General features: G+C 47.9%; 1 protein-coding gene across 45 annotated transcripts in view; it reads left to right on the top strand.

The window, feature by feature from the left end:
• The first annotated feature begins 16,814 nt into the window (after positions 1-16,814).
• Positions 16,815-18,245, top strand: part of RIMS2 (regulating synaptic membrane exocytosis 2) — a 558,076-nt gene continuing 556,645 nt past the window's right edge. For 16 of the 45 annotated variants that reach the window (XM_083186901.1, XM_083186897.1, XM_083186890.1 and 13 more), the window contains exon 1: positions 16,818-17,407. In XM_083186901.1, the coding sequence (XP_083043027.1) occupies positions 17,244-17,407 (164 nt within the window). In that variant the 5' untranslated portion in view covers positions 16,818-17,243. Of the gene's footprint in view, positions 17,408-18,245 lie in introns of all 45 variants that reach the window. The other 29 variants (XM_083186899.1, XM_083186894.1, XM_083186895.1 and 26 more) reach the window with 12 other exon arrangements.

Genomic DNA, 18,245 nt, shown 5'->3' with positions numbered 1-18,245 from the left:
TGGTATCGGGTCCCCCAACTTTACGGGGGCCGCGTGGGGGACCCGATTTTCAGGAACCTCCCGGCCATTCCGGGAGGGTAGGCAACTCTGCTTCAAGTATCTACTGCCCCGGGCCTTTTACCTTATTATACATATCCCTCATAAGGGCAGAGAACCACTGTGCCAAATTCCCACACTATAAGCAGGACCTAATATTATGCCTAATCCTGGTGGCTACTAAGAGAAGTGCAAAACTAAAGCAGCCCATACACGCTGCGATCCCGACGGGTCCGATGTGTCCTTTGAGGTGCACGCTCCCGTGCACATCACACAATACAAAAAGTATGTGCTGCATATACTTTTTGTACTTGATATTCATCACATCGCATCGCATTGCATGCACAAGACATGCACAAGGCATGCACTGCGATGTGATGGATGCTATTGTAGCCCAGAACGCACGCCGGGATCGCAGCGTGTATGGGCAGCATAAGGTCTTATGTGCTCTGATGACTTTGTGGGCATAGAAGGACACACCATGGGTAAGCAGGGCAGCCATCAGGGGGGTTCTGCGGGGCCCAGGACTGGAGTCCATCAAGTATAATCTGTCATAAACAAAGTGTACATTTCCCTTAAAGCAATGTAGAGGTTGAGTAGTGCGGCCAGTGCTATGGACACCGAAGGTCTCACCAGGCATGAGGGGGTTCAAGAAGGGGGAGCCTATTTTGTCAGTCCTGGGCCCCACAATTTCTGATGGCGCCGGCGGTCTTGGGGGTAAGTATTTAATATGAGGCCACTCTGCCACAGTCCATGTGCCAGAATCATGACTCCACAGCTGGGCCTTGTCATCTTGACAGATGCAGGCTTCATCTGGGCAATGGAAAGTAAGCGTCAGCTCTCTTTGCAAGGGATCTTTGCTGACTTCAGTGCCTCCACTACACTTCTAATTTGGTCTTCTGCTGCTGACCTTAGCGGAACATTTTCTTCGTTCCAGGAGGTCTTCTGATGTACATTATATCATAGGGCTTAAAGTGGTTCTGGAGAGGTGGTGGAACTCAATTCTCACTTAACTCCTCCCCCCCATTAGTCAGAGCCAGGGCACCTCTCTGCTAATTAGAACGTTTTTGTGTTAGAATTACTGTGCCGGACCAAGGTGGAGGTGGAACTATCTTCACCTCATTATCATTACAGGTGGTGGAACTCGGTAGAAACCCCACCTGCACGCTCACACTTTATAGAGGGGGCTACCGCACCAGGACTAATTTGTATTGTGTTGAATTGGAGAGAAGATAGGCCCCTAGTATCCTATAATCAGAAATTTCATTTAGTTCGGGGGTGCAGCCTCCGGCGGTTAAAAATGGAAGAACGAATAATAATTAAAACAATAGAGACAGGATCGTGTCTGTTTATGGGGAACATAAACACGATCCTGTCTGTATTTCCGTTCTACACACTAACCCCTGGCGATTCTGTATATCTCTCTTCCATTCTTCTGATGTTTTCACAATATTTTTCAGTTAGCGTCTGGGCTGCCATGACAGGGAACCCAACAATGTGTCTATTATACGTCATGTAGTGTTGCCTAGTGTAGACCAAAGGATGTTGGCATTGCTGGGTTAAAGGGATTATGGGTCTTTTATCATTTAATATCTGTGGCTGAATCCCCAAAAACTGGCGCAAATATTAAGTATCCCCCAAATGTATCAGGAGGGACCGTAGCAGGAATCCCTGCTGCGATCCCTCCTGCAGCACCGCTGGCCGCATCCCCCATAGGTTACTTTGGAGGATGCGAAGCTGCCTGATGTATCAACATCAGGCAGCATCGTTTCGGGTCCCTGGGCTACCGCCACGCTGAGATAGCGGTAGCCCATTTTATCTTATGGGCTACAGACCGCAATGCCCCAGCAGGGTCAGCGGTGTGTCAGAGCTGACCGCGCATATGTAGACCCCCCCAGTGCCCGGCTGAGCGCGTGAGAGGGGTGTAGGGGCGGTGCGGTGTGGTGCCTGCTGCCGCGCAGGTGTCGTCAGACCACTTACCTGGCGCCGCACCCTCTCACCTTCAGGCCGTGCCAAATCATGGTCCTGGAAACTCTGGCACCCGGACACGATGGACCTTCTTCCCGATGTATTCCTCTCCCGGTGTTCCTCGCCGTACTGTCAGGATCAAAAGGGTGGTTAACAAGGCTTCACCGTCAACTCACAGAGAGTTGAAAGTGGAGGTGGTTATGGGTGGCCGCGACCTTTACCGGCTGGGTGAATGGTCATCATTGGCCGGAGCCTCAGCCACCCAGTTTCACCTATAGGTGCTCGCCCACCCAGGTGTTTAGATAGGGAACTCACACGTCCGTGTACAGCCCCTAAGCCGGTACTCAAGGGAAGGGGAGGCAGACAGGAACACACACACAGATGGACAGACAAGATGACACTCACCGTTGCCTTTCTTGTTCCTTCTTCTTAACGTCCCTGTAAGGAGTCAACAACACCAGACACGTGCAGAGCCTAACACAACCTAAATGTGGCATGACTACTTTAACTAAAACACAAAGCCTTAGAACTGACTAAGTGTGTGTGGTGCAACACAACTATAACTTCCTATACAACTTTGCTCTGTACGGACACAATATACAAACGGTACAAGATTCTAACACAAACAATCCCTTCAAACCTCTGCCTACCTTTCAGATGTCACTACTCCCTTCCTAACTAGAGCCTCTCTAGATGGCCGGGGCCACCTACCTGCTGTTGGGAGAGGCCGTGGGGGGGACCTTCATCAGCTTTAGTGCTTTCCACCCCCGACGGACTCTCCTTGTCTGGCCATCATCTTTCTTTTCTTCTGCCACTGGCCTGTCCTGGCCAGCGGCGGCGCCGCTTCTCCTCTTCCTCCAGAATGCGCCGGAGATCTTCTTTCTTGATCCCGGCGTCTTCTGGCCTCTTCCGCAGCCGCCGGAACTCTTGTCTCCATCGCCGTGGTCTCCTCCTCTCTGCGGCATCTTCTTTCTTCAGGTGTGCTCCTGCGCACCCTCTCCACCATTGGACTGCCTTCTGCCTCTCCCCGGCTGCGTCTGACATCAGACGCCGGGGGCGGGGCCGTGTACGGCGCGCGAGCACTGATTGGCTCCGCACAGCCGATTTCTATTGGCTGACGATTCTGGAGCCGTGATTGGCCCGAAATGGTGCCATTGTTCAAATGCCAGGGGGCGGCGGCTTTCATTGGCGGCCAAAAAGGCGCCAATTACAAACAGCCGCCTCTCGCCCGCCTGGAATGTCAGCGCCGGGATCAGTTCTTTGATCCCAGCGCTAGCTGTAGCTGCGTCCCGCTGGGGACACAGCTCCATCTCCCCTGCCTGCCGCTGGTGCTCCGGTGCTGGGAGCATGGATGCTGTCCCAGCACCGGGGCAGACTATTACAAGCGCATCGCTGGGATGGGCTCCTTTTGGAGCTCTGTCCCTGCGCACATGGGGCGGTAATATTCCGCCCAGATCGTATTGTATATGCAGTGCTTAATAAATAGGCCCATATTACAAAAAACTACGAGGACACTGTTGTGACAATTGTATTAGAGTGTACTCTTCCCCATGCTAATACACAAAGATAGGTTTCCCTAAGAAAAGGTTACTGTGCGTTCCATTCCTTCCTTACAATTGATATATCAGTTTGCACAAACAATTAATAGATTGGTTTCCCCTACTTGTCTGCTGCTTTCTATGACTCCTGCTACGCAGCCGAGTGTTTTATTACATTCCTTTCCAAGAAAATAATCAATGTCAAAAGCCTGGAAAAAAGAAGTTTGCAGTGTATGATATGAGCACAGTCCTATTAGCTATCTAGTGCTGCAGGTATTATGGGCACATACAGCATTGGACATAAGTAACTGTGCCATAACTGGCACAGCAACTATCAAAAAAAACAATGCAATTGGGAATATTTGCAAAGTGGCATTACAATTGTTTATGCGCCTGTTTTACGCCAGGCAATCGACGGACTCTTATATCCCAATTCTGCATACATTTGTAGCCAGTTTTTTTATTTGCTACAAAAACATTCTCTATTATCAATAAACGTGGTGGTTTGGGACTTCCCCATTTCTATCTATATTATATAGCAGCACAGCTTACACACATACAAGATTGGATAACAGGTAGGGAAAATGATCAGGTCAAAGAAATGGTGACCCAGTGCTTCGGGAAAATAACAGCTAGACAAGTAATAATCACTAGTTGCATAAAGAGAACAAAAAAAATAAAAAATCCCATAGTTAAACAAGCGGTAAATGTATGGTGTTATACAAATAAAATTATGGATCATAGGGGCGTAGATCCAGAAACTGCAGTATGGGTTAAAACACAAACGAAGGGAAATAGAAAGGAGAGAGATGATATTGGGGAGGAAGAGGCTAGACTATCCTGGTCCAAAGTGGGAATAGAGAAGCTGGGCCAATTGGTTCAGGATGGGAAGTTTAAAATCTATAATCAGCTAGAATTAGAATATAGGTTACCCAGAGGCTACTACTTCCGATACCTACAATTAAGGGGTAGCCTCGAGGTGAGTTTTGGGAAGGAGAGAATAAAATTAGACAGCTCCCCAGCAAAGGTAATGTTGGATAGAGTAAAAAAGTTGAAGGTTTCAGAAATATATAAATTATTAATACAAGAGATGAAGAACCCCCAAATAACTAAGCTCAGACAAGACTGGGAGATGGATGTGGGTAATTTAAACGATAGGGAATGGAAGAGAGCGCTATCGTCCCCCCTGAGGGCAACTGAATCCATAAGATGCCAGCAAATACAGATATACATACTTCACCGCACATATGTCACCCCAGTAAGGAAAAAAAAAGTATGACCCAAACTGTGATGAAATATGCCCGAAATGCAAACAGCAATTAGGGACTTACATACATATGGTCTGGGAATGTAGGGTGGTCCAAGAGTTCTGGAGACAAGTCGGCCATACCATAGGGGATATCAGAGGAACTCACCAAAACCCTGAAGTAAGAGAGTGTATATTGGGGATTTTAAGCTCCAGCGGGATAGGGGCTTAAAAGTATGGATTAGAGCAGTGAATAACACGGTAGAACACGAAAAACATTTGCACATTAGGAGAAGTGGGCACTTACGAGAGTTTGAAAGAACATGGGCACCATGGATACTATCAAAACACTATAGGGTTGGGTAAAATGCAGAACATAAAAAGATAAAATAGGATCGACATTGGTACAAAATAAAGGGGGTAACCTAAATACATATAGATAGACACGCGAAAATGATTAGGATAAATAATATATAGGAAGAATCACAAAAAATGGATAGAACAAGTTTAAGTCGGGGGGGCTAGGGGGTACAGAACAAGGGTAAGGGAGGGAGGGTGGGTCGGAAAGAATGGATGAAATGCTTTAAATGTAAGAAAGAGAAGGGTCAGAAGAACAAATAGAAAAATACGCAATGGGAAAAATCGGGACCCCAATACAACTTTGAATTTAAGAGGGTAAATGATGTTTTTATATGTAAGAATTACATGCAAGCTGTGATAAATTTCAAATGGGTTTTTATATGACAGGCGACTGCATAATGAATAATACTGTGATGTTTGTTTGTAAGATTTTGTAAAAATTGAAATAAAGAAAGACTGAATTTAAAAAAAAAAAAGAAAAAATCAATAAACGTGCTACACCAACAAATATAGTGGTGTTACAGCTGTGGTTAGGAGTGGTGTTACAGGAATGGTGTATAGCGGTGTTACAGGAGTGGTGTTGTTATAGTAGTGTAACAAGAGTGGAGTTATAGTGGTGTTAGATAAATGGTGTTCGAGTGGTGTTACAGGAATGGTGTTATAGTAGTGTTACAGGAGTGATTTTATAACAGTATTGTAACAGGAGGGGCATTATAGTGGCGTTACAGGAATGGTGTTATATCAGTGCTACAGGAGTGGTGTTATATCAGTGTTACAGGAGTGGTGTTGTTATTATATTATAACACTACATTACTATAACAACACCACTCCTGTAACTCTGATATAACACCACAATAATGGTGTTACAGGAGTGGTGTTATAGTGGTGTTACATTAATGGTGTTATAGTAGTGTTACAAGAGTGGTGTTATAGTTTTGTTACAGAAGTGGGGTTACAGGAGTGGTGTTACAGTGATGTTACAGGATTGGTGTTATATTGGTATAAAAGTAGTGTTACAGGAGTGATGTTATAGTGGTGTTACATTAATGATGTTATAGCAGTGTTACTGGAGTGATGATGTTGTTATAGTAGTGTAACAGGAGTGGTGTTATACTTGTGTTACAATAATGGTGTTATAGTGGTGTTACAGGAATAGTATTATAGCATAGCGGTGTTACAGTAATGGTGTTATAATGATGTTACAGGAGTGTTGTTATAGTGGTGTTACAGGAATCGTCTTATAGCAGTGTTACATGAATAGTGTTATAGGGGTGTTACAGGAGTGGCGTTATAGTGGTGTTACAGAAATAGTGTTATAGTGGTGTTACAGGAGGGGTGTTACAGTGATGTTGCAGGAGTAGTGTTTTAGTTGTGTTACAGGAATGGCGTTATACAGATGTAGCCTGGCTCATCCTTGCAGGGGCTGGCTATTCTATCATTCTATCATGCGCGCGCGCCAGGGGCCTCCCCCGCCGTCACCGCCGGTCCCCCTTGCAGCCCCGACCCCCCCCCCCTGAAGCGGAGACGGGCAGGGTCCCGATGCGCTGACGATGCCAGACTGAGACGCGCGTGCGTGTAAGATGCGTCCCAGTCCCTATCGTCAGCACTCGCCAGAGATGGGGATCTGGCGGGCGCCGGGCAAGGATGAAGAAGGCTCAATCTGTATAGGGGTTACAGAAGTGGTGTTATGTGATGTTGCAGTGGTGGTGTTACGGGATTGGTGTTATAGTGGTGTTACAGGAGTGGTGTTACAGTGATGTTGCAGGAGTAGTGTTATAGTGGTGTTACAGGAATGGCATTATATAGGAGTTAAAAAAGTGGTGTTATAGTGGTGTCGCAGTAGTGGTGTTACAGAATTGGTCTTATAGTGGTGTTACAGAAGTGGTCTTATAGTGGTGTTACAGAAGTGGTGTTACAGTGATGTTACAGGAATGGCTTTATAGTGGTGTTACAGGAAGGGTGTTACTGGCGTTACAGAAGTGGTTTTATAGTGGTGTTGCAGTAGTGGTGTTATAGCTATGTTACAGGAGTAATGCTATGGTGGTGTTACAGGAATGGCGTTATGGTGGTATTACAAAAATGGTGTTATAGTGATTTTGGAGTGGTGGTGTTACAGGATTGGTTTTATAGTGGTATTATAGCAGTGTTAAAAGAAGTGGCTTTATAGTGGTGTTACAGGAGTGGTGTTATAGTGGGGTTACAGGAGTGGTGTTATAGTGGGGTTACAGGAGTGGTGTTATAGTGGTATTTCAGTAATAATGTTGTTATAGCAGTATTACAGGAGTGGTGTTATAGAATAATAGTGTTAATGGAATGGTGTTATAGTGGTGTTATAGGAATGATGTTATGGTGGTGTTACAGGAGTGATGTTATTGTGGTGCTGCAGGAATGGTGTTATAGTGGTGTTATAGGAATGGTGTTATGGTGGTGTTATTGGAATGGTGTTATGGTGGTGTTACAGGAGTGATGTTATTGTAGTGCTGCAGTAGAGATGTTACAAGAGTGGTGTTATGGTGGTGTTACAGGATTGGTGTTATTGTGGTGCTGCAGGAATGGTGTTATATTGGTGTTACAGGAGTGCAGGGAATATTCCTGGGCTTTATCCCAGGCCTGGGGTGCCCTGGAGAGTGGGGACCCCTTCTTTTGGGGTGGTCCCTACCTCCTGAGGAACTCCCGGTCTGGCTATGGCATTACACCCCCTGCTAGTGGAGCCTGGTTCTGGTCCCTAAAATATGAGGTACCGTCACTCATATTGTTCCCCGTATTTTGGGAACCAGGGCTGGCTCAGCAGCCCTCCTGGCGGGAGGAGGTGGGGGGTGTCCAATGGAAAAGTCGGTACTTATGTAGTATCTGGGCTGCCGATTTTTTGATTGTATGCCTTAAGTTAAGGCATACAATCAGATGCGATGCGATGCGATATCGCATCGCATCGCATACGATGCGATGCGATGCGATGCGATGACCCGATTTTTCCATAGGATTCAATGTTAAAATGGACTGAGTCCATTTTAACATGGAATTCAATGGGAAAAAGGGGTCCTTTTCATACCCCTACTATCCAAGTGGGCATGGAGTTGGATATAAACCTGTGGCGAGCGTAGCGAGCCACCGAGCCCGAAGCGTGGCGAGCGAAGCGAGCCCCGCGAGGGGACGGTATTCTGTGTCCCCTCGCGGGGCTCGCTACGCTCGCCACGCTTCGGGCTCGGTGGCTCGCTACGCTCGCCACAGGTTTATATCCAACTCCATGCCCACTTGGATAGTAGGGGTATGAAAAGGACCCCTTTTTCCCATTGAATTCCATGTTAAAATGGACTCAGTCCATTTTAACATTGAATCCTATGGAAAAATCGGGTCCATCGCATCGCATCGCATCGCATGCGATCTGGTCGGGTGCGATGCGATGCGATGGACCCGATTTCAAAATCGGCAGCCCAGTTACTACATAAGTACCGAAAAGTCTGTTGTGCATGTGCAGCCATGGGCGGATCAAGGGGGCTAACGGGGCGATTACCCCCCCCCCCCCCCCATCCCCTCTAGCATTGTGTGGCTGTGATCACTGCTGAGCTTTGAGTCAGGATTAATTGTTAAACCCTCCCCCCTCCCCACCAAAAAAAAAAAAAGAAAAGTCCAGATCCAACCCTGTGCGCAGCATATACACAGGGTATTAGGCCATGTTGGAGAACGTGCTCTACATAAATAAAACTATTATTATTATTTTATTCAAGAGATCGGCTTCTATCGCATACCCTCCAACATGAACCATTTCATTAGGTACAAAATGCTCTGTTCCTGGACTTCCCTGCCAGTGGCAGTTACAGATGTGAGCCTGCGGCACAGTCCAATATTCAAAAAGGGGAGCCACACCTACTGCCACCCCAAACATCCAGGGGCGGGCTGGGCCGGGGGGCCGGGTGCCACATGCCCCCCGGGCCGGAATGTAGTGGCTGGGCTTGGGCCGGCTGTGTGCATCTTGAAGTTGCACAGCCCTGCTGCCGCAGCCGTCTCCGGGTCCTGCTGCCACACACTGTCCTCCTTATATGGCGACGGCCCCTCCAAAAATGGCCGCCGCCTTGGAGGAGACAGACACTAGAGGTATTGCTATACCTCTAGTGTCCGTCAGAGAGTGTCTGTCTGACAGCGCGGCCAGCGCTACCCGGAAGTGCGGCTTCTGGTAGCACTGGCGCGCTGTTTAAAAGGAACCCCATGACGAGGAGCATCCAGGGCTGCTGAGAGGGGGAGCAGGTACAGTTTACCTGCGGAGGCCGCCGGCAGGAGCATGGGTGGCCCTGCACCAGGTCTGAATGAAGTACCAGGAACTGTTCCTGCCTGGGACCGGATCATGGATGCTGCATGTAGTGAGGGGGCCCTGGAGGAGCTCATGGAGGCTGAGCTCGAGCTGACCCTGCTAGGAAAAACTGCCTGTACTGTAAGTACATTGGGGTTTATTCTAGTTCATTCTTTCTGACAAAATCCTTCTTAGATGGACAAAACCATGTGCACTGCAGGGGGGCAGATGTAACATGTGCAGAGAGAATCAGATTTGGGTGAGTTATTTTGTTTCTGTGCAGGGAAAATACTGACTGCATGATTTTACACTGCAATATAGATCTCACTTTGAAGAAATACCCCACCCAAATCTAATTCTCTCTGCAAAAGTTACATCTGCCCCACCCGCAGTGCACATGGTTTTGTCCATCTAAGAAGGATTTTGTCAGAAAGAATGGACTAGAATAACCCCCATTGTTCTGCCTAGACTTTTACATGGTGTGTATGTGTATATATGTGTGTGTGTATATATGTATGTATGTGTGTGTGTGTTTGTCTGTCTGTCTATCTATCTATCTATCTATCTATCTATCTATCTATCTATCTATCGGTAATGAACAAACAGTGCCACTCCATGGGTTAAAGCAGGCAAATATGTTTATTGGGCATTACGGTGTGTGGCATTATGTGTAATGGGCATTACGATGTGTGGCAATTTGTGTAACGGGCATTGCGGTGTTGGCATTATGTGGAATGGGCATTACGTTGTTGGCATTATGTGTAATGGGCATAACGGTGTGTGGCAATATGTGTAATGGGCATTGCGGTGTTGGCATTATGTGTAATGGGCATTGTTTAATTGGCATTACGGTGTGCGGCAATATGTGTAATGGGCATTGTTTAATTGGCATTATGCTTATTGGGCATTGCAGTGTTGTCCTTATGTGGAATGGGCATTACGGTGTGTGGCATTATATGTAATGGGCATTAAGTTGTTGGCATTATGTGTAATGGGCATTGTGGTGTTGGCATTATGTGTAATGGGCATTGTGGTGTTGGCATTATGTGTAATGGGCATTGTTTCATTGGCATTACGGTGTGCGGCAATATGTTTAATGGGCATATCAGTGTTGGCATTATGTGTAATGGGCATTGTTTAATTGGCATTATGTTTAATGGGCATTGCGGTGTTGGCTTTATGTGGAATGGGCATTACGGTGTGTGGCATTAGGTGTAATAGGCATTACAGTGTAAAGTTTTGCAGCGCACCTCCGGCGCGCACTGTCCCTGTTTCGGGGGTGTGTGTGTGTAGGGGAATGATTGTTTAATAATTGCTGCATACTACATAGAGGGGAGAGGATAGGGTGGTGAAACGATGGTGATGGTGGTGGGTCCACTTGCTTGTGTTGCCCCCCAGGCTGAAAGTTGCCAGCCAGCCCCTGCAAACATCACTGTCCTGGACTCACTGGACCCTTCTTTGAATATTGGACTGTGCTGCAGCCCCACCTCTGTAACTGCCACTGGCAGGGAAGTCCAGGAACAGAGCATTTTGTACCTAATGGAATGGGACTTTTACCGCATTTTTTTATGAGCTAAAACCCGCAACGGGCTTCTCTTCGCAACCCCGCACTGGCCGCGCCACTCCCCCTCACCTGAGGACCGGGCAGCACAGCAGGAGACCTCCTCCTCCCTAGCACCGTACTTCCCCTTCCAGATTATGGGCGGGATGTACTAAAGGGAAAATGCGGTAAAATGCCCGTACTATTACCCAGCCGCACGGATTTCGCCGGGCAGGGTATCGCCACCCAAAGGTGACGATACCCTATAGAAGCCTATGGGCTTCTTTTCGCCGCCCGTCGCCTCGCCACAACCCCACCGTCTCGCCGACCCCCCCTTTCCCCCTCCCTTGGGCTTACCTTCTTGCAGGTTCTCCTGGGCCCAAGGAAGGTAAGCCCTTCCTCCCCCTAGCAACGCAGCCGGACGTCCTTCTGGCTGCAGGGGGAGGCGCCGGGGACAGCCTGCTTAGCTGTCCCCGGCATGTAGGCAGCAGGAGGCGGCAGGGAGGAGATGGAGACCCCCCCGCAGACCACAGTACAGGTATCGCGGGGGGTCTCCGTTACCGCACTGCGATGCCAGCCGCATATGATAGTACATATGCGCTGGCATCGCGGCGGACAGCCGGCGAAGGGCGGCGATGTATATTAATACATTCCGCCCTATTATTGGTACAGTAGCAGGCGATGTGCGGTGAAGTGGGGCAGCGGATGTTAGTGCATCCCCCCTATATTTGTTGAGAGACACATGCCGAAAGTGTTTTGACAACCAGGAATATTTGCAAACAATGGTACTTGTTTCCTAGCACGGCCACAATCGGGAGTAATCGTGTACCTTAACTTAAGGTACACGATTAACGCGATGGACCCGATTTCCTTTGAAATCAGGTCCATTTTGCCGGCAAAGACAAAATCTGGTCCATCGCGTCGGTCGCGTGCATTAACATGGCACGCGACCGACGCGATGGACCCGATTTTGCCATAGGGTTCAATGTTAAAATATTTTTAACATTGTAATCGCGTTCTTATAATGGCACAAGATGCGATGGACGCGATTAAGCACATTTTACATAGCTAACAATGGCCCAATATGGCCCATTTCTCATTGTATATGCCCCGTCATGCCTATAAATTAAAGCCCCCCCCCCCCCATTGTGAGCGGCACCCCACGATTGACGCGAACCCGCGAGGGGTGGTGGTATGCGTCCTCCGACCTTTTCATACCCCTACTATCCACGTCGGCGTGGAGTTGAGAATATAAAGTGTGGCGAGCGCCGCGAGGGGACGCGTATACCTGTGAAGTAATGCGCGTGCGCTCGCCACGCTTCGGGCTCGGTGGCTCGCTGCGCTCGCCACACTTTATATTCTCAACTCCACGCCGACGTGGATAGTGGGGGTATGAAAAGGTCGGAGGACGCGTACCGCCGCCCCTCGCGGGCTCGCTGCGCTCGCCACGCTTCGGGTTGGCGTCAATCGTGGGGTGCAGTTCACAATGGGGCTATTTGGGGTCTGGGGACAATTTTACATTGAATCCAATGTAAAATAGGGTCCCAGGGACCCTATTCACATTTGATTCAATGTAAAAATCGGGTCCATCGCTTTGGTCGCATCGCATGCGATTTGGGCGCATGCGATGCGACCGACGTGATTTTTCCGACCTGATCAAAATCGGTGTGGCCGTTCTAGGAAACAAGTACCCAAACAATTTATTATTCTGCATGATGCTGATATATGACCTCCATTTTATGCCTCATGCACCTCTGTGGGTATTTCATAGAACCTGTGGTTATGGGTTACACAGGGTAAATGCTTGTTTTGCATGTGCTCAGTGCTGCCCCTGGTGTCGCTATTCCCACACAGCAGCACAGACCTGTGGCTGTAGGAGCTGCAGGGCATCAGCAGGAGGAGGGGGAGTTACTAACTACACTACACGCTGTGGGGCAGGTGTAACGTTACTGACACAGGTGAGAATACTGGCACAGGAGGCTCTGCAGGAGTCAGGACGTCATCAGCCTGCCAGGTCAGCCGTATACAACACATATGATACACAGGACAAGTAGCATTGCAGCCAGGGAGCATGGTGTGTGCTTTGTGTGTCTTGTTGTAGACTCGTGGTCATGGCATCTGCAACGCAGTGGAGTTGTAGGCAAAAATTATATAAAGCCTATGAATTAATTAGTAGCTTGTTACATTACTGAGGCAAAGAGGCACCACGTTACTGAGGCATGAGGTGCAAAGTGCCTCATAGTAAAAATAAGAGTTGCTAGAGAACAATGCATAGAGTTTATTTGGGGATAGAGGGAGGAGGGGGTTAATAGTGTTTCTAGTCTTCTTTTAAATGACAGAGGTGGTAATCCTGTGCCCACAATGCAATTTCAGGAGTTTCATAATTGGAAATGAAAGTAACGTGTCTGAGGGATGTTTAACCCTTTGAGCGCCAAGGGAATTTGTCAAAATAGGGGTGAAAATTGCCAAGCAAACCTATATATATTTTTTATTAACCCTTTAGGTGCCAACGTTGCGAGATCCTCAAAAACATTCGTTAAAAATGCCAGCGCTGCTCACCTTTTCTTGGGTGCATTATTTAACTATTCCTCAGTGAATTGACTTGGAGGTATTTCTCTGTATTCATACTGAAAGAGCAGTCGCTGAGAGCAACGCTGGCATTTTTAGCGGAGGATTTTGAGGATTGCTCACAGCAACGTCGGCACTCAATGGGTTAAAGTTATTTGGGTACTTGTGTATTATAGCGGCGCCCCCGATGTACATCGCGCAATGTTTTTATCGCATCGCATACCATGCACCCGATGGCATGTGATGCGACGCGATTTTTGCCCCCTATGCGATGAAACATTATATAAGCACCCTAAAGGGGTGCTTACAATGTGAAATGCACCCCCACGCCACCCCCCCACTATAAACGCGAACCCGAAGCGTGGCGAGCGCAGCGGTACGCGTCCTCCGACCTTTTCATACCCCCACTATCCACGTCGGCATGTAGTTGAGAATAGAAAGTGTGGCAAGCGCAGCGAGCCACCGAGCGGACGCAGATACCTGTGAAGCCCGCGAGGGGACGCCGATACCTGTGAAGGTATCCGCGTCCCCTCGCGGGGCTCACTGCGCTCGCCACGCTTTCTATTCTCATCTCCACGCCGACGTGGACAGTGGGGGTATAAAAAGGTCGGAGGACGCGTACCGCCGTTCCTCGCGGGCTCGCTGCGCTCGTCACGCTTCGGGTTCACGTTTATAGTGGGGGGGTGGCGTGGGGGTGCATTTCACATTGTAAACACCCATTAGGGTGCTTATACAATTTTTAATCGCATCGCATTGTATGGCATTGTATGCCATACACAATGTCATACAATTTTAAAATTGTATGACATTGTACAATATCGTGCGATATCGCGTCGCATCGCATACCATCGCATGCCTTATGGTATGCGATGCGATGGGCGCCGCTATAATACACAAGTACCGTTATTTGCTATAGCAATACATACACACAGCCGGTAAAATAAAAGGATAAAGCCGCTCCTGTCCTCTATGGTGAGAATTCAGGTGTTTTTGCGACATGGAAATATAATAATGTCAGCGCCAGCTGTTTAGGCGCACACAGCAGCTGGCGCTGACGGCAGCTTTTTCTTCTTTTAAATCCGTGCTAACTTAGCAGTGTCTGGCAGCCAGCGCACATATTACATACAATACTGCATGTGTGTTTATATGTGCTAACCTGTCTCCCCAATGCAATGTGTTGTCAGCGCTCCTGTATGTCAGATGAATATATTACCGTATATTATTATGTACAGGTAGATCGTGTACAACTCATGTCAACATTTGACTGTCGACATTCCCATTGTCGACCTAATGCTTGCGTCAACCTTCCAACCCTGTCTACCTTACCCATATTGACCTATTTAAGGTGTCGACCTTCAGTGGCCAAGCCAATGCATGTCGACCTTAATAGGATCGACTTAATGACCTATACTTTATTTTTAAGGTTGTGCAACAGTGTCTATGTAGAGAGTCAATAGGTTGCCCATCAATGGTCGACAGGCAGAGGGTCGAGAATTGGGAAAATGTTGACATGCAAAAGGTCAACCCAAGCAAAAGGTTGACATGGCAATGGCCACCGCATGAAAAGGTTGACAAGAGTTTTTTTACCGGTTTTAGTGTCAATGTCGACATCTGTCGACGCGGGACCCCCCAATTAGTGTAACGTGTGGCGCTGTGCTCAGCACACTTTACCGTTCCAAATCGTTGGGGTATGGATTGTATGGTCGACCTAAAGAGGGTCGACAGTCATTAGGTCGACACGACTAGGTCAACATACTGGAATGTCAGCATAGCACAAGATGATCAGGTCATTAGGTTGACACAAGCATTAGGTCGACAGTCAAAAGGTCGACATGGGGTTTTTCACTGTTTTTTTTTTTACCCAAATGTCGACACAGGGAACATGGACACAGTTTTAAGTGCACCGAGTCCCCTTCGCATGGCTCGCTGCTCTCACCATGCTTCGGGCACACTATTTTATTCTCCCATCAGGCCCTAGTGGATGGTAGGTATGAAATACCGCCTGTCGGCACATGTCGGCTCAAAAACCGTTGAAAAACCCCATGTCGGCCTTGTGACTGTCGACCTAGACCATGTCGACCTAATGCTTGTGTCAACCTAACGACCTGTCGACCTTGTTCCATGTCGACCTAGACCCCATGTTGACCTGCCAGTATGTCGACCTAATGACTGTCAACCATCTTTAGGTCGACCAACTGACCGTGCCCCCATTGTAGTCCATGTGGATTGTCAAGCATGAAAAAGTCTAAACACCATTGCCATGTCAACCTTTTGCGTGTGTCGATATTTGCATGCCAGCCAGTGACACGTCGGCCTCTGCATGTGCCGAAATGTTATCAGTATCGACCTACTGTATTGGCTGTCGACCAAGACGCTGACACCTGTCACCCGGAACTAATTTTTAGCACCAGCTATAGGTATATGCTGCAAACTTTGCGAATCCTGTGATGTATACGGATCTGCCTATATACTATACTGTCCTGCTCATGTTTAATTAAAGTCATTTATGCCTCTTCTGGCTATGGGCCAGATTCTCCAAGCTTCAAAAGTGATAAAATGGAGAGTGATAAACAGCCAGCCAATCAGCTCCTGTCTGACATTTTTCAAACACAGTCTGTGACATGACAGGTAGGAGCTGATTGGCTGGCTGTTTATCACTCTCCATTTTATCACTTTTGAAGCTTAGATCATCTGGCCCTATAGCTCCTCTTCATATAAAACAAAAAAATCCCACAATGCAGGCTCAGCGCTGACAGGGCATTATTGCACTTGTAGTTCCACAGCAGCCGGTATGTGTATCCTTTAGTCAGACTCGCCATCGACAGGTGAACGTGATCTCTGATTGGATGTCATTCTGCCTTTTTTTTTTTTTTTTCAGTCAGTCACTCACAATCTAATTGGTTGCTACGGGCAACATCCCATCTTCAATCCACCTCCCATCTTAGTACATGTGCCCCTTATTTCTCACGATGAAATGACAGTAGGTTCGCAATGCACAGAATTGTCCTGTAAATAAACACATGTATTTTCCATTTCTGACCTCATCATTTTTTTTAATTGAAATATACATCTATTTTTCCTCTGCGCTGGGTGCGATAAGCTAGTTCCAGTGTGCATACATCTGCCTATCTCTAGTAGGAGCCATCTGGTCATCTGTGACTCACTCAACCCTCCTGTTCTTTAGTCTCCGGAAGAGGATATATATATTAGTTCACCTCCTCCCCTTCCACCTAGCTGTGACAAACGCATGCTCAGCTCCGTCCACTACCAGCATCCCTGCCTCCTCCCCCATCTGTCTCCAGCTGCTGCTGCTGCTGTCACCGAGCAGCTCTCTCCAGCCCCCTCAGCTCACGAGCAGGGACACCTTGCACCGTCTGTGGGGTGCAGGGGGGAGGGGGGAATATCCACGGGGGCATTCGATAGCACAAAGCTGGAATGTCCCTCCAAGAACAGCCATCCCTTTTGGATCTATTGCTTTGCATTAATGCTCCTTCGTTTGCAGCATTATGTTTGTGACCAATTTACCCTCCTCCGTCTAATTCACTGAGCCCGGCTCTCTCTTCGTACCTCGATGTCCGCCCTGTCACTACGGATCCGTGATTTAAAGGCTCGCCGCAGATCTGTGTAATTTATGTTCTATGTCTTGCCATCAACTTGCTTGAGATCCAGTATTTCCAATCGGTGTGTTGCTTATCCACCAACATGTCTGCTCCCGTCGGGCCCAGGGGTGCCCCTCTCCCTCCTGCACAGCCACTCTTGCCCGAGATGCCAGACCTTAGCCATCTTACGGAGGATGAGAGGAAGACCATCCTTGCAGTCATGGACCGGCAGAAGAAAGAAGAGGAGAAGGAGCAGTCCGTACTCAAGTAAGCTTGTCTACTATCTAAACCTGTACAGGCTCCTCCTGCACTCCTCTCTAATGAGTGCTGTCTGCACCAGCTCACCCTCACCTACATAGCAAGACCCTAGTCTGAGTGTGCACTGGTGTCTGCTCACGTTCAAGTAGAATTGTCTTACACACCGTGTCGTGGAGAAAGGGTTAAAAATATCTGTAAGCACTGGCAAAGACACCCCCCCCCCCCTCCATTCCTTACTTCCATGAATCAATAGGAAGGCCTGATATTCACCAGATGGTGGTGTTTTTTGTTGTTGTTGTTGCAAATGTGTGTGTTTCATTCACAATACTATTTATGTGCCTGTATGCCATAAATACACGTCAACATCTTGAGCAGCCTTTAAGTGATCCGGCTGCTTAAGGGTTAATGGGTACCTGGTGTATTGGGGTGAGACGTAGAGGACCTGAGATCAGATAGAGGCTGTTTTTTTCTTTATATGTTTTGTCCTTCTCTTTATCTGTTGTTGCTTATGTGGATACAAGTGTTTGTTTATCCTTTCCACGCTATAAGGAGGAATAGATAGGCACCTAGAACATGCAATGGCTGGCTTCTGGAATCCATCATGGCTGCATCCAGGTGCAAGACCAGCAATGCAATTTTTTTTTTTTTTTTGCTACATGCCTGCAGATCCCTGCTCCGTGCTCCCTCTGAAGCAGCAATGCAGTGTGCCTTTGGGGTGCCGCGATGGAACAGGGAAGCAATCCTCCCACCCTGGTTTGCAATCTCAGTGCAAAAGCTGCAATATTATTCAGATCTAGTCCCGGGGCCTACTTTAAACAGGCTTTTGGGTGGGTTATAACAGCTGCCA

Source organism: Crinia signifera, chromosome 5, assembly GCF_055691185.1.
Source record: "Crinia signifera chromosome 5, ASM5569118v1, whole genome shotgun sequence".
Classification (NCBI taxonomy): domain Eukaryota; kingdom Metazoa; phylum Chordata; class Amphibia; order Anura; family Myobatrachidae; genus Crinia; species Crinia signifera.
This window is presented reverse-complemented; position numbering and strand designations above follow the sequence as displayed.